The sequence below is a fragment of the Notechis scutatus genome, chromosome 3 (genome assembly GCF_049901735.1).
Source record: "Notechis scutatus isolate UNSWTSFEM ecotype Mainland chromosome 3, rNotScu1.2, whole genome shotgun sequence".
NCBI classification, from domain to species: Eukaryota; Metazoa; Chordata; class Lepidosauria; order Squamata; family Elapidae; genus Notechis; species Notechis scutatus.
This window is the reverse complement of record NC_142011.1, coordinates 119,060,008-119,073,302: the sequence shown is the minus strand read 5'-3', so window position 1 is coordinate 119,073,302 and position 13,295 is coordinate 119,060,008. Positions and strand designations below refer to the sequence as shown.

Genomic DNA, 13,295 nt, shown 5'->3' with positions numbered 1-13,295 from the left:
TGAGAAATTTGTTAGGTGAGCTTTGTCCCATTTTACAACTTTTCTTGCCACATTTGTAAAGTGAATAAATGTAATATCACACTTGTTAAATGAATCTGGTTTCCCCATTGACTTTGCTTGTCAGAAGGCTGCAAAAGGGGATCACATGACCACGGAACACTGCAACCATCATAAATGTGAGTCAACTGTCAAGCATCCGAATGTAAATCATGCGACCATGGGGATGCTGCCATGGTCATAAGTGTGAAAAATGGTCATCAATCACTTTTTTTACTGCCATTGTAACTTCTAACGGTCACTAAGTGAACTATTCTAAGTCAAGGACTACCTCTACATTTTATTGAGAGAGGATACAGATTGCTATTTCAATGAAGTATAGTTCTAGTCTTCCTATGGAATTTGTTTTCTGATCTGGTCTATCTTATCTAAATGTAAACTTCTTTTTCCAAAATGACAAAACATGATTATCAGACGCTAGGTGGTGCTGCAGTTGAAGTAGATACAAGGAATTTTACTTTTACCTTCACAATAATATAAAGAAACTGTCTACATTACTCCTTCAAAATCTAGACATGGCTATCACAAACATAGCAACTTGTTCCTTTGAGCATTCAATATTCTTTGAAATCCTGAAGGCTTTCTTTTACAGTACAGTATTACCTTTTCCAAAGAGTGAACAAGCAGCAGAAATTCTTCAGCTAACAATAACTTAACATTCTTACTTTTAATTATGAATGCATCTTAGAATAAGAGCTTTTCTTATAATAATCATACACTGAAAACAGTGGGGAAAAAATCAATTCCAGTACTGCCACTTCTTAACCATAATAATTTCAAACACTGTAAGGAAGAGAAAATTCCATTAAGTGACCAAACTTATTAATTGATAGGCCAGTACAAGTACTTGGCTATCAGTTCTTCCAAATAATTTATACTGCAATAATTGACATTTAAGAGACAACATACGTCCCTTTGTGTAGGAATAAACAAATCAAAGAGGTGCATACTCCCTTTGTTTCTTACATGAAAATAATTTTAAAAATATTCTTACTACTGTTATATAGGAATGAGAAATTTCATCTCCTCGATGATTCCTGACTGAAAAGCCTGATTAAAAATTAACAGACTGCTATGTCAGATCTATAAAAAGATGCACACTTGATTTCTCTTAAGCACATAGCATACACACAAAAGTGTTATACTGGCACGTGTAGGAAACATTACCACTGCTCCAAGTTATTTTTGAACATGCAAATTTCTTTATGTTGATCCAAAAATTTAGATACTCAAGTTTAAAAAAAAGTAGCTTCAAGCTACAAAATAAAAGTATGAAAAAAATAACTACAACTACATGTTGATGAATGTTAGTATGTTCAGCCTTTTTAAAAACTACAATAAAATTCAAACTATCAATAGCAGAAAGAATGACAACATATTCAATTTGAATACATAATTCTGTTCTCCATTTTCTCTCTCTTAAATCCCTTTAAAAGGTCATTTTCACTTGAAACTTAAATTAGTTTTTCATGTTTAGCATTTCAAAAATTCTAATCTATATTTTAAAATGCCTTCTGAATCATTAGTATTCAAAACAATACTATCTTTGAACACAAAGGTACTTGGTCCTCAAGAGTTATTTTAAATAATATCACTGCTAAACTACATTGCAGTATAGTGCTTTTTCCAATTTTTGTAGCAATCTATACAAACACAACTGACCTCTTTTTCCATAAAACACAACTGTATTATCTATACATTGGGAAATACTGTAGCTAGAGTGGAATGCAACCCAATATGATACATACTGAGACTAAGAGCATGTATACAGAAGATAAAATATATCAGCCACCAACCAAATCAAAGCAGTTGGTTTTACATTTTTAAATACAGACTGAGACCAAGAATATGCACCAAGTAATAATAAACAGTATATCAAGTTAACAAGCCAAACAAAATCTTTAAAAATCAAACTGTAGCACAGTAATTTACCTTCCAGGCAATGGCACAAAGCAGTTGGTTGTCCCTCTTCTCTCCCTCCGCTCTGAGTTGTGTAATTTACTAGGCAAAGCAACCATGTTCAATATTTATTATTATGACCTCAGAGCCAGCACATCTTGTACAACCTAGGTGGGTCAGTGATTGGGACCTGATGTCATAATCCTTGGCTGTGTGTCAAGGTGGGGGCCATGGTGAAGAGTTGTAAAGGTTCACTCAAATGTTTTTCTTTCCTTAGCAGCTACAATTATCTTTGGAATGTGGTATAATCATTCTCAGTTGAGAACACCAACAGATTTGCTATGCTTGGGAAAGTTGCTTTCAATAATGTTTTTGCATACAATTTAAATGTAGAGAAAAATGTGGAGAAGATAGTAGAGGACCGGAAGGCCTGGAGGAACATTGCCCATGTGGTCGCGATGGGTGGGACATGACTTTGCAACTAACAACAAAAAATGTGGAGAGTGACCTCTCTGCAGCTGCCACCGTTACAGGTGTGGTTAGAAAAAGTAGGCAGGCAGCATTAACTTCAGCGAAATTTGAAGAAACAGCATGTTTTTCTATTCTATTTTGTTCATGCATTACCCACACTCAGTCAGTAGAACCACCTGACTGCTCTGAACTTTCTTGTCAATATCTTCCATCCATAACCAGAGGAAAAACTGGAATTTTCATGACATTTTTATAAACATATTTTTAATTGCATCCTGACAGAATTAGAACAAAAGCTAAGTTCACTCTACATGTTGGATACTTGATTGTTCCACATTTCATATTTAAGAGCCATGGTGGCACAGTGGTTAGAATTCAGTACTGCAGGCTACTTCTGCTGATTGCCGGCTGCTGGCAGTTCAATTCTCACCAGCTCAAGTTGACCTTCCATCCTTCCGAGGTTGGTAAAATGAGGATCCAGATTGTTGGGGGCAATGTGCTGACTCTGTAAATTGCTTAAAGATGGCTGTAAAGCACTGTGAAGCAGCATATAGGTCTGTTATTGCTATTGCTATTGCTATTGCTATTAACAACTTGTCCAGAAGATCCAACAAATTGTATTTTACAGAAAGAATGATTACAGAGAGTAAATTTTCACAGAATCCATGGGAAATTTATATTATTCTGTCTATAACCTCTAAGGAAAAGAAAAGGAAATGGGTCCCTGTGGATTTAACCAACTATAGGGCATGGGGCTCATCTCTGTTTCAAGAGCTGTTGAGACAGTGGTCTCCGAAGACATTTCTGCGGTCATGAAGTCAGCATGACATCACAAAGCACTGTTTCCTCCCCATCAAAGTGATAACCTCTAACGAGCAAGTTAAAATGAGCCAAGATCATGGTGAATCTGATCATTCTATCAAGCATCTGCCTCTAAAAGCTTTGACCATTCTATTCTAGGTTCTAGAGCAGCATTGCTTGCAAATCAGCAGCGACAGGGATCTCATGCTTCAAGAATCCATTTTTTTCTTTTTTAAGTGAGGTTAACCACAAGTATTAATCATCTAACCACTCATTCTGTTTCCTAGTTGGAAGAACCAATGTGCTGGGCGATGCACTTAATCTTAAATCAAAGAGCAGAATCTTGTTGGACTTACACCCCAGATTTCTTTTATGGTTAAATAATTGATTCTTTTATCACTTTCCCTTGGAAATGGACCAGGTGGATGGTCTATTTACCAAACCCCCACAGCCATAGATTCATTAAAATGAGCTCTGTCTGTAGAAAACAAGAGAAAACCTAAGGTGGCATCAGCATCCTTGCTGCCCTCTTGGCCTCTTACTGAAGAGGCGTGTACTTTGTTTTGGTCAGTAACAGATGGTGTGAGTAGTTGTCTGATATTCAAAGGGTCCCTTTGGTCTGCAGGAAAATCTTGAGTGGCCCAAATGCCATTCAGTGAATGTTGTGTTTCATTTTATTCCTGATCACAATGATTATTACTTTCTATTCCTGGACTTTGTATTCTCCTCACTATGATTTCAGAAAAACAAACTAAACTTGGGAAGTTCTACCGGTTTCTCTTCCTGCCTGTTTTCTGTTTTTGCTTCTGAGCACCACTGTAAAAGTTTTGCAGCTTCTTTTCACTGCTACTTGAAGTTGTCATTTTAAAATGGTTTAGATCACGCCTCCCAGCTCTTCGAGGGACCCCGGAGAGAGGTCCCTGAGATGCACGCGCCAACCAGCTTCCACGCATGACGAGCAGTGGCAACAACAGTCCCCACCCCCGGCGCCCACTGTTAGCTCTCCCATTAGTTCTCTAGCTTTGAATTGCTCCTGCCTCTCTTTCCTTCCCCCTCCCCTCTGCGCCCACGTGCAGGCAAACAAGGAAAGGGAGATGGAGCAGTGCACAGCTCTCAGCTCCTCTAGCCCTTGCTGCCTCTCCCAACATCAAAGCCTCGGAGATGCAAGCAAAGCCACAGCAGCGGTATCGCCCGAGTTGCCTTAGCATGCTCGGTTAGTTCAGAATCGCCCTACCCAGAGAAGGAGGTGCTGGAGGAGGAGGGAGGAGGAGGCAGTAGAGGAGAAGCAAGGAACTCAGTATGAGTTTGGTGGTTAACAACTGGTTCTGTGGGCGTGGCTAGGTGGGTGTGGCTTTTTGTTTTGTTGTATTCCCCCCCCCTGCTTTGCCCAGGAGGCTTCCCTGAGGCCCAGGAAGGCAAAATGGGGGAGGGGGAGTGCAGCACAAACATACACCCCATGCTCCATTTTTTGTCTTCTGGGCCTCAGGGAAACTTCGGGGGGGGGGGGTTCTCCCAGGGTTTCCCTGGGGCTCAGAAAGAAAAAAAATGGAGCCTGGAGGGGGTGCATAGCAACCTCCATTTTGGGGCCTTCTGGGCCTCAGGGAAGCCTCCTAGGAGGGCATTTTTGCTCCCAAGAAGTTTCCCTGGGGCCCAGGAAGACAAAAAATGGAGCATGGGGTGTATGTTTGTGCTGCACCCCCCTCCCCCGTTTTGCCTTCCTGGGCCTCAGGGAAGCCTCCTGGGCGAAGCAGTAAAACAGGAGGGGAATCCCGGCACAGCTGATCATAGGAACAGCTGATGGTCAGGAGGTAAAAAAAGAACCTTAAGGAGTGACTATGGTATGTGTGGATATAAAATACCTAATAATAGATAGAGGAGTAAATGGACCCCTCAGTGCCCCAAAAAGCTACCTTCTGTTCAAGATAAGCTAAACTTTTATTCCTGTTCCAAAGATATACAGTACCATACAATTGTACTAAGAAAAAAAATTAAAAATGAATTATAAGGACAACATGAGTAAATTGATAGTTGTGAGAATGAGCAGCTTCTTTTGCTTACATCAAATGAGGATACATTTATCAATTGGTATTTAAAGTTTTGTCAAGGGAGGTGAACACGGCATATTTACCTGGACTTTGTCTTTTATTAAATATTAGAATTTTATCACAGTTTTTCTTCACAAAATTGAGGAAAAAAGGTATAAAAAGCATTGGTTGGAAAAGCCTGGATTTTCCTGGTTTGGCAGACGTTCATGAAAATTGGAAATTGTACCTTTTTCTGTTAGCTAATGGAAAAAAATCTATACCAATCTTCTTGGATGACCTTTAATAAAGTCAGAACATTATTCTTTATAGAAGGTAATTTAGAAGGTAAAAAGAGTTTACTACACTGGTTTAGTAACCCCTTTAACACTGTTAAAAGAATTATGACTGATGACTGTAGAACTGGTCCTAACTAGAGATTTGTTAAAAAAAAAAAGCTGAAAGAGAAATATACATAAAATATTAAAGCACTTTTCATATTTTAAAAAAACCCAATAACTTTTCACATTTATCCTTTAATTTTATGCTACTTGTTGACATGCAGTTATACTGTAAATTTCTATATTTATGTGTGCAGTTTGTTTCTTTTTTAAAAATAAAATTATTGTAAAATGTTGACTACAGATCTGCATTTGTTACAGGTGCTAATATATGCACACATGAAAGAAAGAACAAGAAAAACCTGCCATGCTATATTTCACATTATTTTTAAAAAACATAATGCAATTACCAGAAATCTGTAACAGATTCTGATAAGATCTTATTGCAAAATGTTTTAAATTATCAAAATGCTTTCTGAAATAGAAATTCTGCTTTAGTCTGGCACTTTTTCCTGAGCTCTTACCCTAATGATATATGTTCAATTACTGCTGAAAAGAAAAGAATCAAATCAGAAACGTGTAGTTTGCCATATAATTACTGATTCTTCCCCATGGTGACTGACCTTTGTAAGACCAATACCAAGACCTGAAAGGCTAAAATGATAGATATTCACAAGGTTTAAAACATATAACATGATTACAAAGACTTAAAGCAGTCATGACATAGGCGTTCTTGCATTTTATGCCTGAACCTAGAATGTAGTAGCTGGATTTATTCAAAATGAGGATAATTCACAAGCCACTGAAATGCAATGTTTTATTGTATAATAAAGGTAAACAGCACATTTGAGCCTATTATACAGCCATTACTTTTACCTGCAATATCCATCTTTTCTAGGAAGTTTTTTTGTTAGTTTCATCTTTACATCAGCTTGTGATTTTTGTGTGTGAACACAAACAATAATGAAACACATTTCAAACTCAGTGATCAAACCACTTTGTTTTCTTTTCAAGTCCCATTCCCTTTACTTTTTCATTTTTGTTATCTCTTGTTTATTGATCTAAACTGTCCATTACAGTTCTTTACAAAGGATCCTACTGTGAACTTTAGTAAAATACGCTGTTACTCTCTCTGTTTATTTGCCAAAGAAAACAGCAATGGTATATTGAGGCTCTGTATTTAACGTCAGCAAACGCTTGCCAGCAAAACTTAACCAACTTGGCTATTAATCCCAAGAGAATACATAAAGACACAGGCACAGACATACACACAAATTAAATCTAAATAATTATTTTAAATCACTGCCTCTCTTTTAATGATAGCAATAGCGATAGCATTTAGACTTATATACCACTCCATAGTGCTTTACAGCAGGGGTCCCTATCGGTCCGCTGACCGTACCGGCCGCGGAACAAGCCTTACCGGCCGCTGGTTGCTGGGCGCCGCCATCTTTTTGGTAAAAAGCGCTTCTGGTGAGCTTTTCCGGGTAGAAAGCTCATCGAAGCGCTGTTTCGCCATAAAAGATGGCGGCGCCAACGCTCGTGAGCTTTTCCGGGTAGAAAGCCATTTCTACCCAAAAAGCTCACCAGAAGTTGGCGCGCATTATCTTTTTATGACGAAACAGCCGCCCGTGACGCCACCGGAAGCGCCTTTTCGCCATAAAAAGATGGCGGCGCCCAGTTGACGCCGGCAACCGGCCGCGGCGCCCAGCTGATGTCGGAACCGGCCGCGGCGTCGAAAAGTGTTGGGGATCCCTGCTTTACAGCACTGAGTGGTATACAATGTTGGCATATTGCCCCCAACAATCTGGGTCTGACCTTGGAAGGATGGAAGGCTGAGTCAATCTTGAGCCGGTCAGGATCAAACTCCAGACTGTGGACAGAGTTAGCCTGCAATACTGCATTCTAACCACTGCACCACCAGGGCTCTTAAAATGATAAAATTCTACTAAAATAAACAAAGTATGATTGCTTATCAATACTATGTAAAAGAATCTACAGATAGTCCTCAACTTATTATTTGTTTAACAAACATTTGAAGTTACGATGGTGTTGAAAAACATGATTTACAACTTGTTCTCGTGTTTACAATCATTGAACTGTTCCTTGCTCACATGATCAAAATTTGGTTGCTTAGCAACCTGTACATGTTTGCAACAGTTGCAGATCCCAGAGTCATGTAATTACCATTTGAGACCTTCCAGAGATTTCCTACAAGGAAAGGCAAGTGGAAGCTGGATTTTGCTTAATGATTGCATGATTTGCTTAGCTACCACAGCAACAAAAGTTCATAAAATGGGACAAGACTCACTTAACAACAGCACTGCTTGGCAATAGAAGTTCCGGTTCTATTTTTGGTTGTATGTCGAGGTCTACTTGTACTTTCTAATGGGTTGTTTCTTATGGCCTTTGCTGAGCACATCACTACCTTCCACTTCTAAAATTATTTCCTTCAGCAGACAAATTTATCATAAAATCCAACAACACTTTTCTAAGTAAAAGTATTTCCTTCTAAAACATGGATTATTCTGTTTCTTTTTTGCTAACAAATTACAAATATATTTCTATGCCTTTGTTCTTCAATGTTTCTATGCAAAAATATAAGTAACATATTTTACAGAATATTATTTTCTGTGTTCTCTATATTCTGAATGTTTACCTGGCTTTTCTGGGGTATTTTTCGCTTGTGAATTATAGGAGGTTTGATCGTTACAGGAAAATGATCTGTCTTCACAATCTTCTACAAAGTCTTTCAACACTGAAGAAGTCTAAAGAAAAGAAATAAAACAGTATTTTAAAAAATATTCTGATATTTTTGCAGAATTATAATAGCAAATGCAAATTCTGAAATGAGCTTCTCTCAGCTCCTGCCTTAATATATTTTGAAACTAATTAACTAATGTATATTGTATTATTTTTTCTGTGTGTGAGAATTCTGAAAATTGAGATCTCATTATTACTGCTTTTTTAGAAAGTGTACAATTCCCTCAGATCAATTGCTCATCAAAGACCTTATATGGACAAAATTCACTAGTTTTAGGTCTATGCAAATTGTTTGCAACAGCATGATTCCGAATCCATTTCTCGATGTTGGGAAGCAGCTGAGAGATCATCCAGAAGAACTGCTTTGACAGCTGGACAGAATAAGAGTCACCCATGCATGCACAGGCCTGTGCAGAATGTTCTGATGAAACAAACATACCACGTTTTCAAACAACTTCATCTACTCTGCGGGTTCATAGAGAACTTGAATAATGTGCATAGAACTATTCCAGATCTGTAAAATGCTTGTTATTCATTGATACCAATGTCTGAGTCTGAACATTCATGAGAAGCCTGGATTATTCTAGTTTTCAGGTAAGTTAGTAGTAGCCTCAGAAAAAGGCAAAAACTAACAATTTCTGACAAAAGAGATGCAAGCAAATACAGCTATTTACTATCTCAACAAGATCTTCTTCAAAATGGATACAGTTCTGAAATAAAGTATTAGCCCCCTTGTATTTTCTGAACTGTTGCATATTATTGCAGAATGGCACCAAAATGAGAGCAGGACTAATGATGTTACTAGTTGGGTGATAAAACATCTTGTCAGCTCTCCTGGATAAACCAGATAAGAAAAACAACCAGATGAGCTAATTTTAATTTATTATAAGGCTACATTGATAAAATCTTGCAAGTATGGTGGTATAAACTTCCCACTGCCACTTTTATCCCCCTGAACAATAAGGACAGAACCTTCCTAAGTTTTTTCCTGCTTCTTTTGTCTGATTGTTTTCTAGGCAGCATCTCATCTCCCAAGGCCATTCACACATTCTATTAGATGTCTGCAAACAAACAATCAACTTAAGAGAGCATCAAGCACTCCACTGAATATTATAAGGATCTTATTGATAAATAAAAGGAGTGACTTGAGCACATTATAGTAAAGTTTGCTGCTTGTTTAATTTATTTCATAACAAAGTCATCTACTGAGCAATGTGCCTGTATGAAAAAAAGCAACTGTTCAATCAGTGCCATTAAAATGATAACTGAGGCAGTTGTGTGGATAGTTTTTTAAACAATGAGGGCAAGGACAACCTTGCCTGATATAAGTTTCTCAAAATCTGGCTCCTTTTGCCCCAGTGATGTACTTACCACACAATGTATCATATCCCACTCAAAATGAATTTATGAAGATATCTTCATTAATGATTTAGATGAGGGAATAGAAGGGGAACTCATCAAATTTGCAGATAATAGCCAACACCCCAGAGACAAGCTCAGGATCCAAAAAGATCTTGACAAACTTGAACAATGGGCCCTATCCAACAAAACTAATTTTAATGTGGAGAAAATCAAAGTTTACATTTAGACAGGAAAAATCAAATGAGTACAGATTAGGTGAAACCTGGCTCAAAAATAGTTAACTGTGAGAGGGACCTTGGAGTCCTAGTGGATGATCACTTGAATAAGAGCCAGCAGTATGAAGCAGCAGCCAAAAAAGCTAATACAATCTTGGGTTGTATAAACAGAGGCATAGAATCAAGATCACGTGAAATATTAATGCCTCTTTATAAAACCCTAGTAAGACCATACCTGGAATACTGCAACCAATTTTGGTCACCATACTACAAATAAGATGTTGATACTTTGGAAAAAGTTCAAAGAGGAGCAATTAAGATGATCAAAGGCCTAGAAAATAAACCATATGAAGAACGGCTGCAGGTTTGGGGTTCACCTAGTCTAAAGAAAAGAAAAAATAATAAAGTAAAAAAGAAACTTTGATACCTACCACGGAAGAATGGTTGTAGAAGTTGATGGACAAAACTGACTACTCTGATTAAAGAAAAGAACATAAGTACTTTTGTTTCCATGTAGAAACAGCTTCTGAATTTCGTGTTTGATGTGGAAAAAATGTAATTTTGACTTTGGGTTTTATAGTTTTTCCCAAAACTATATGAAATAAGATATATTCATCTCCTTAAGTTTTAGGAATTGTTTTATACTTTGCTTCAAATTAATGCATCAAAGCATTTTGACCAGTTATTGACTAGCAATTGGGACATTCATGTTTCAGAAAATAATCAGCAGCTGGTTGTCAAAAAAAAACCACAACCCTTTCAGCAAGCACATTACCTGGTCTATATTTAAAATTACTGCTATACACACAGAGATAGAATTCCTTCATCTGAAAATCATTCACCAGGTGTCATTATCTGGCATTACCCAAACACATAAGAAGTTAGGTAACATACTGACCGGGGTTTCTTGTTTATGACTCTCCAAAATCAATAGGGTACCAAACATGTCTTTCACTTCTTGTCTGAGTAAAATGTGATACTTTTGCAAGAATAAGATGTGTTTGCTTAAACGTTCCCAAATCTTAGTAAAATCAGATACCAATTCAGATCTAGACAAAACAGGACAAAATTTTTTCATTTAAAATGCTCCAAAATCAGATAGGTTGGCATGAGATATTGTTTATACAGAACTTAAATATGGAATAATTCCAGAGTGACAAACTTTTTTCTTTCTGCTCTCATCAGCCCAGGGGGATGGAATCAATTGAGAACACAGATTCTTTTTGATTTTAATATTTTTGATCTCTTATTGGATCTTATCTTTATTTCTTTTATTAAACTGTATTGTTTTTGCTAAAATAACTTTTTCTGATATATATTAATTATAGATAAATGAAATTAGATTGATTAGGTCATTGAGATGTTTTGTGCTTTTACTGTGGTCCCCGTCCCCCCACCTTTGTGTGTTATGGTGTAAATTGACAAGATTCACCTTCTGAGTTTGATGGAGTATAATAAATACAATGCACACAAAAAAGGCCACGTTTAGCAAAAACTGAACTCAGAATTTTGCCATTCACTTAATGGCCATGTAATCCAGTTGTGCAATCTGTAGTTGATTTATTGTATCTTTTTATGTCTTCTCAAGAGTCCTAATATTAGCTTTTCAAGGCAGTCCAGGCCAGAAGCACAACCAGGAGTATCAGCATGATCTTTAGTGTAAGATTACACCGAATAGAATCTTACAAGTCTGAAAATATTTCTCCCATCCACTCTTTTTAGTCACCAGAACACTAAAGGGGGTCTCTTTTGAAACGCTCCCCATGTTTTCCCCCCACCTGCAGACTGAGCTGCCTCTTATGCAATGTTGTCTAAGCTGTGGATCTTTCTCCTGTCTCCCAAGGTCATTCCCACATCCCATCACACCTGAGAACATTATTCATTAGGATAGTTTGATACATTACTTTGGATTCAATATATAATTCAAATGACTAGAAATATCATATTTTATCCTAAAAAAGTTTAACAATTTTTAAGGAGGGAATTGAAACTAGTTCTTATAGAACATTCAGACAGAAGCAAATATATAGAAAAATGAATTCAAACTAATTCAGGAACATGGATAGATGGAGGACTAATAAGGTAAACTCATTCAAGAGTCAAAGCTCAAAAGCTAAATCTCAAATTCATTCTCATTGTATTTAACTTCAGTTTATCTATTAGAGAGTATGAGACAATAATAATGTTGGATCACGTCAAATGTATTAGACTTTTGTAATCAGTTCTCTCTCCTGTATTTTGTTACTATTTATTTCAATGTAAATGACCACCCAACTCTAGGCAGATAACAATATTAAAAGAAAACAGCAAAAACAAAACAAAAAGCACAGAAATAGCCTAGATTAAAAAAAGATTCCTTAATTAAAAATGAACATAATCAATGTATAGGCTCAGCCTCACCTCTTGCAGCCCCTCCCCCCGTTCTTTATTACAAAATTACAGGTAGTCTTTGCTTAGGACCATTGATATAGCAACAATGAGACTTTCAGTTTGTCCTCAAAATTTTAGCCATCGCAACATCCCAGTCACATGACCATGATTCATACAATTATGGCAGTCAGAGCATTCCATAGTCATGTTTGCCACTTGCGACCTTTGTTGCCAGTTTCCAACAAGCAGTGAGGAAATTGGCAGGAAATTGTAAGTCACAGTCATGTGACATCACATAACAACCAAACACAATTTGTTTAAGAACCACAACCAGAATTGCTGGAACTGTTGTCATAAATTTGCATGGTCCCATGATTTTTTATTTTATGACTACAATGGAGTTACTTGTCCCAAGGAACTCAAGTAAATTATCAGCTGGAGCTTGAGCAGATAATCCAGAAATGAAAGTGACTATAATTTTGAAATCTGAAGACGTAGAAAACCAGTTAGGACAGAATCTCTGAAATATTTATTGTTAATCAAATGTATATGATCATCCATCACACAGAGACAACTCTTGGCAGCATACCACAATCCAAATTTCCTTCCCTCAGCTCCTGCCTGTGCTATCTCTTGTCATGTAAACTAAACTCCTCCCATTTCTGTTTCTCACAATCTCTCACATGAGTCTATTTGAGGGGAATTATATGTGCATTAATGTATTTGAGGGAGTTTTAGGTGTTAAGAGTTGTGGACTAGTAATACAGTATGTATATGTGTATGTGTGTTTATTTATGCACATGCTGACAGATGCACTGCCAAAAGCATTTAGTATTTTTAGTATTGATTTGATTTGTCAATCGCTTACAAAGGGGTCCCCAACCACGGTCCACGGACCGGTACCGTCCGCGGAACAACTCCTACCGGGCCGCTGGCTTGCGCCCGCCATCTTTTTGATGAAAAAGTGCTTCCGTGAGCTTTTCCGGTAGAAAGCT

The 13,295-nt window shown here is 37.3% G+C and overlaps 1 protein-coding gene across 3 annotated transcripts in view; it reads right to left on the bottom strand.

Moving 5' to 3' along the window:
* Positions 1–13,295, bottom strand: part of KIZ (kizuna centrosomal protein) — a 78,666-nt gene that overhangs the window by 14,437 nt on the left and 50,934 nt on the right. For 2 of the 3 annotated variants that reach the window (XM_087961095.1, XM_026672536.2), the window contains 2 exons: positions 10,829–10,979; positions 8,250–8,358 (listed from right to left, as the gene is read on the bottom strand). In XM_087961095.1, the coding sequence (XP_087817221.1) occupies positions 8,250–8,358; positions 10,829–10,979 (260 nt within the window). Of the gene's footprint in view, positions 1–8,249; positions 8,359–9,724; positions 9,770–10,828; positions 10,980–13,295 lie in introns of those variants that run through there. The other variant, XM_087961096.1, reaches the window with a different exon arrangement.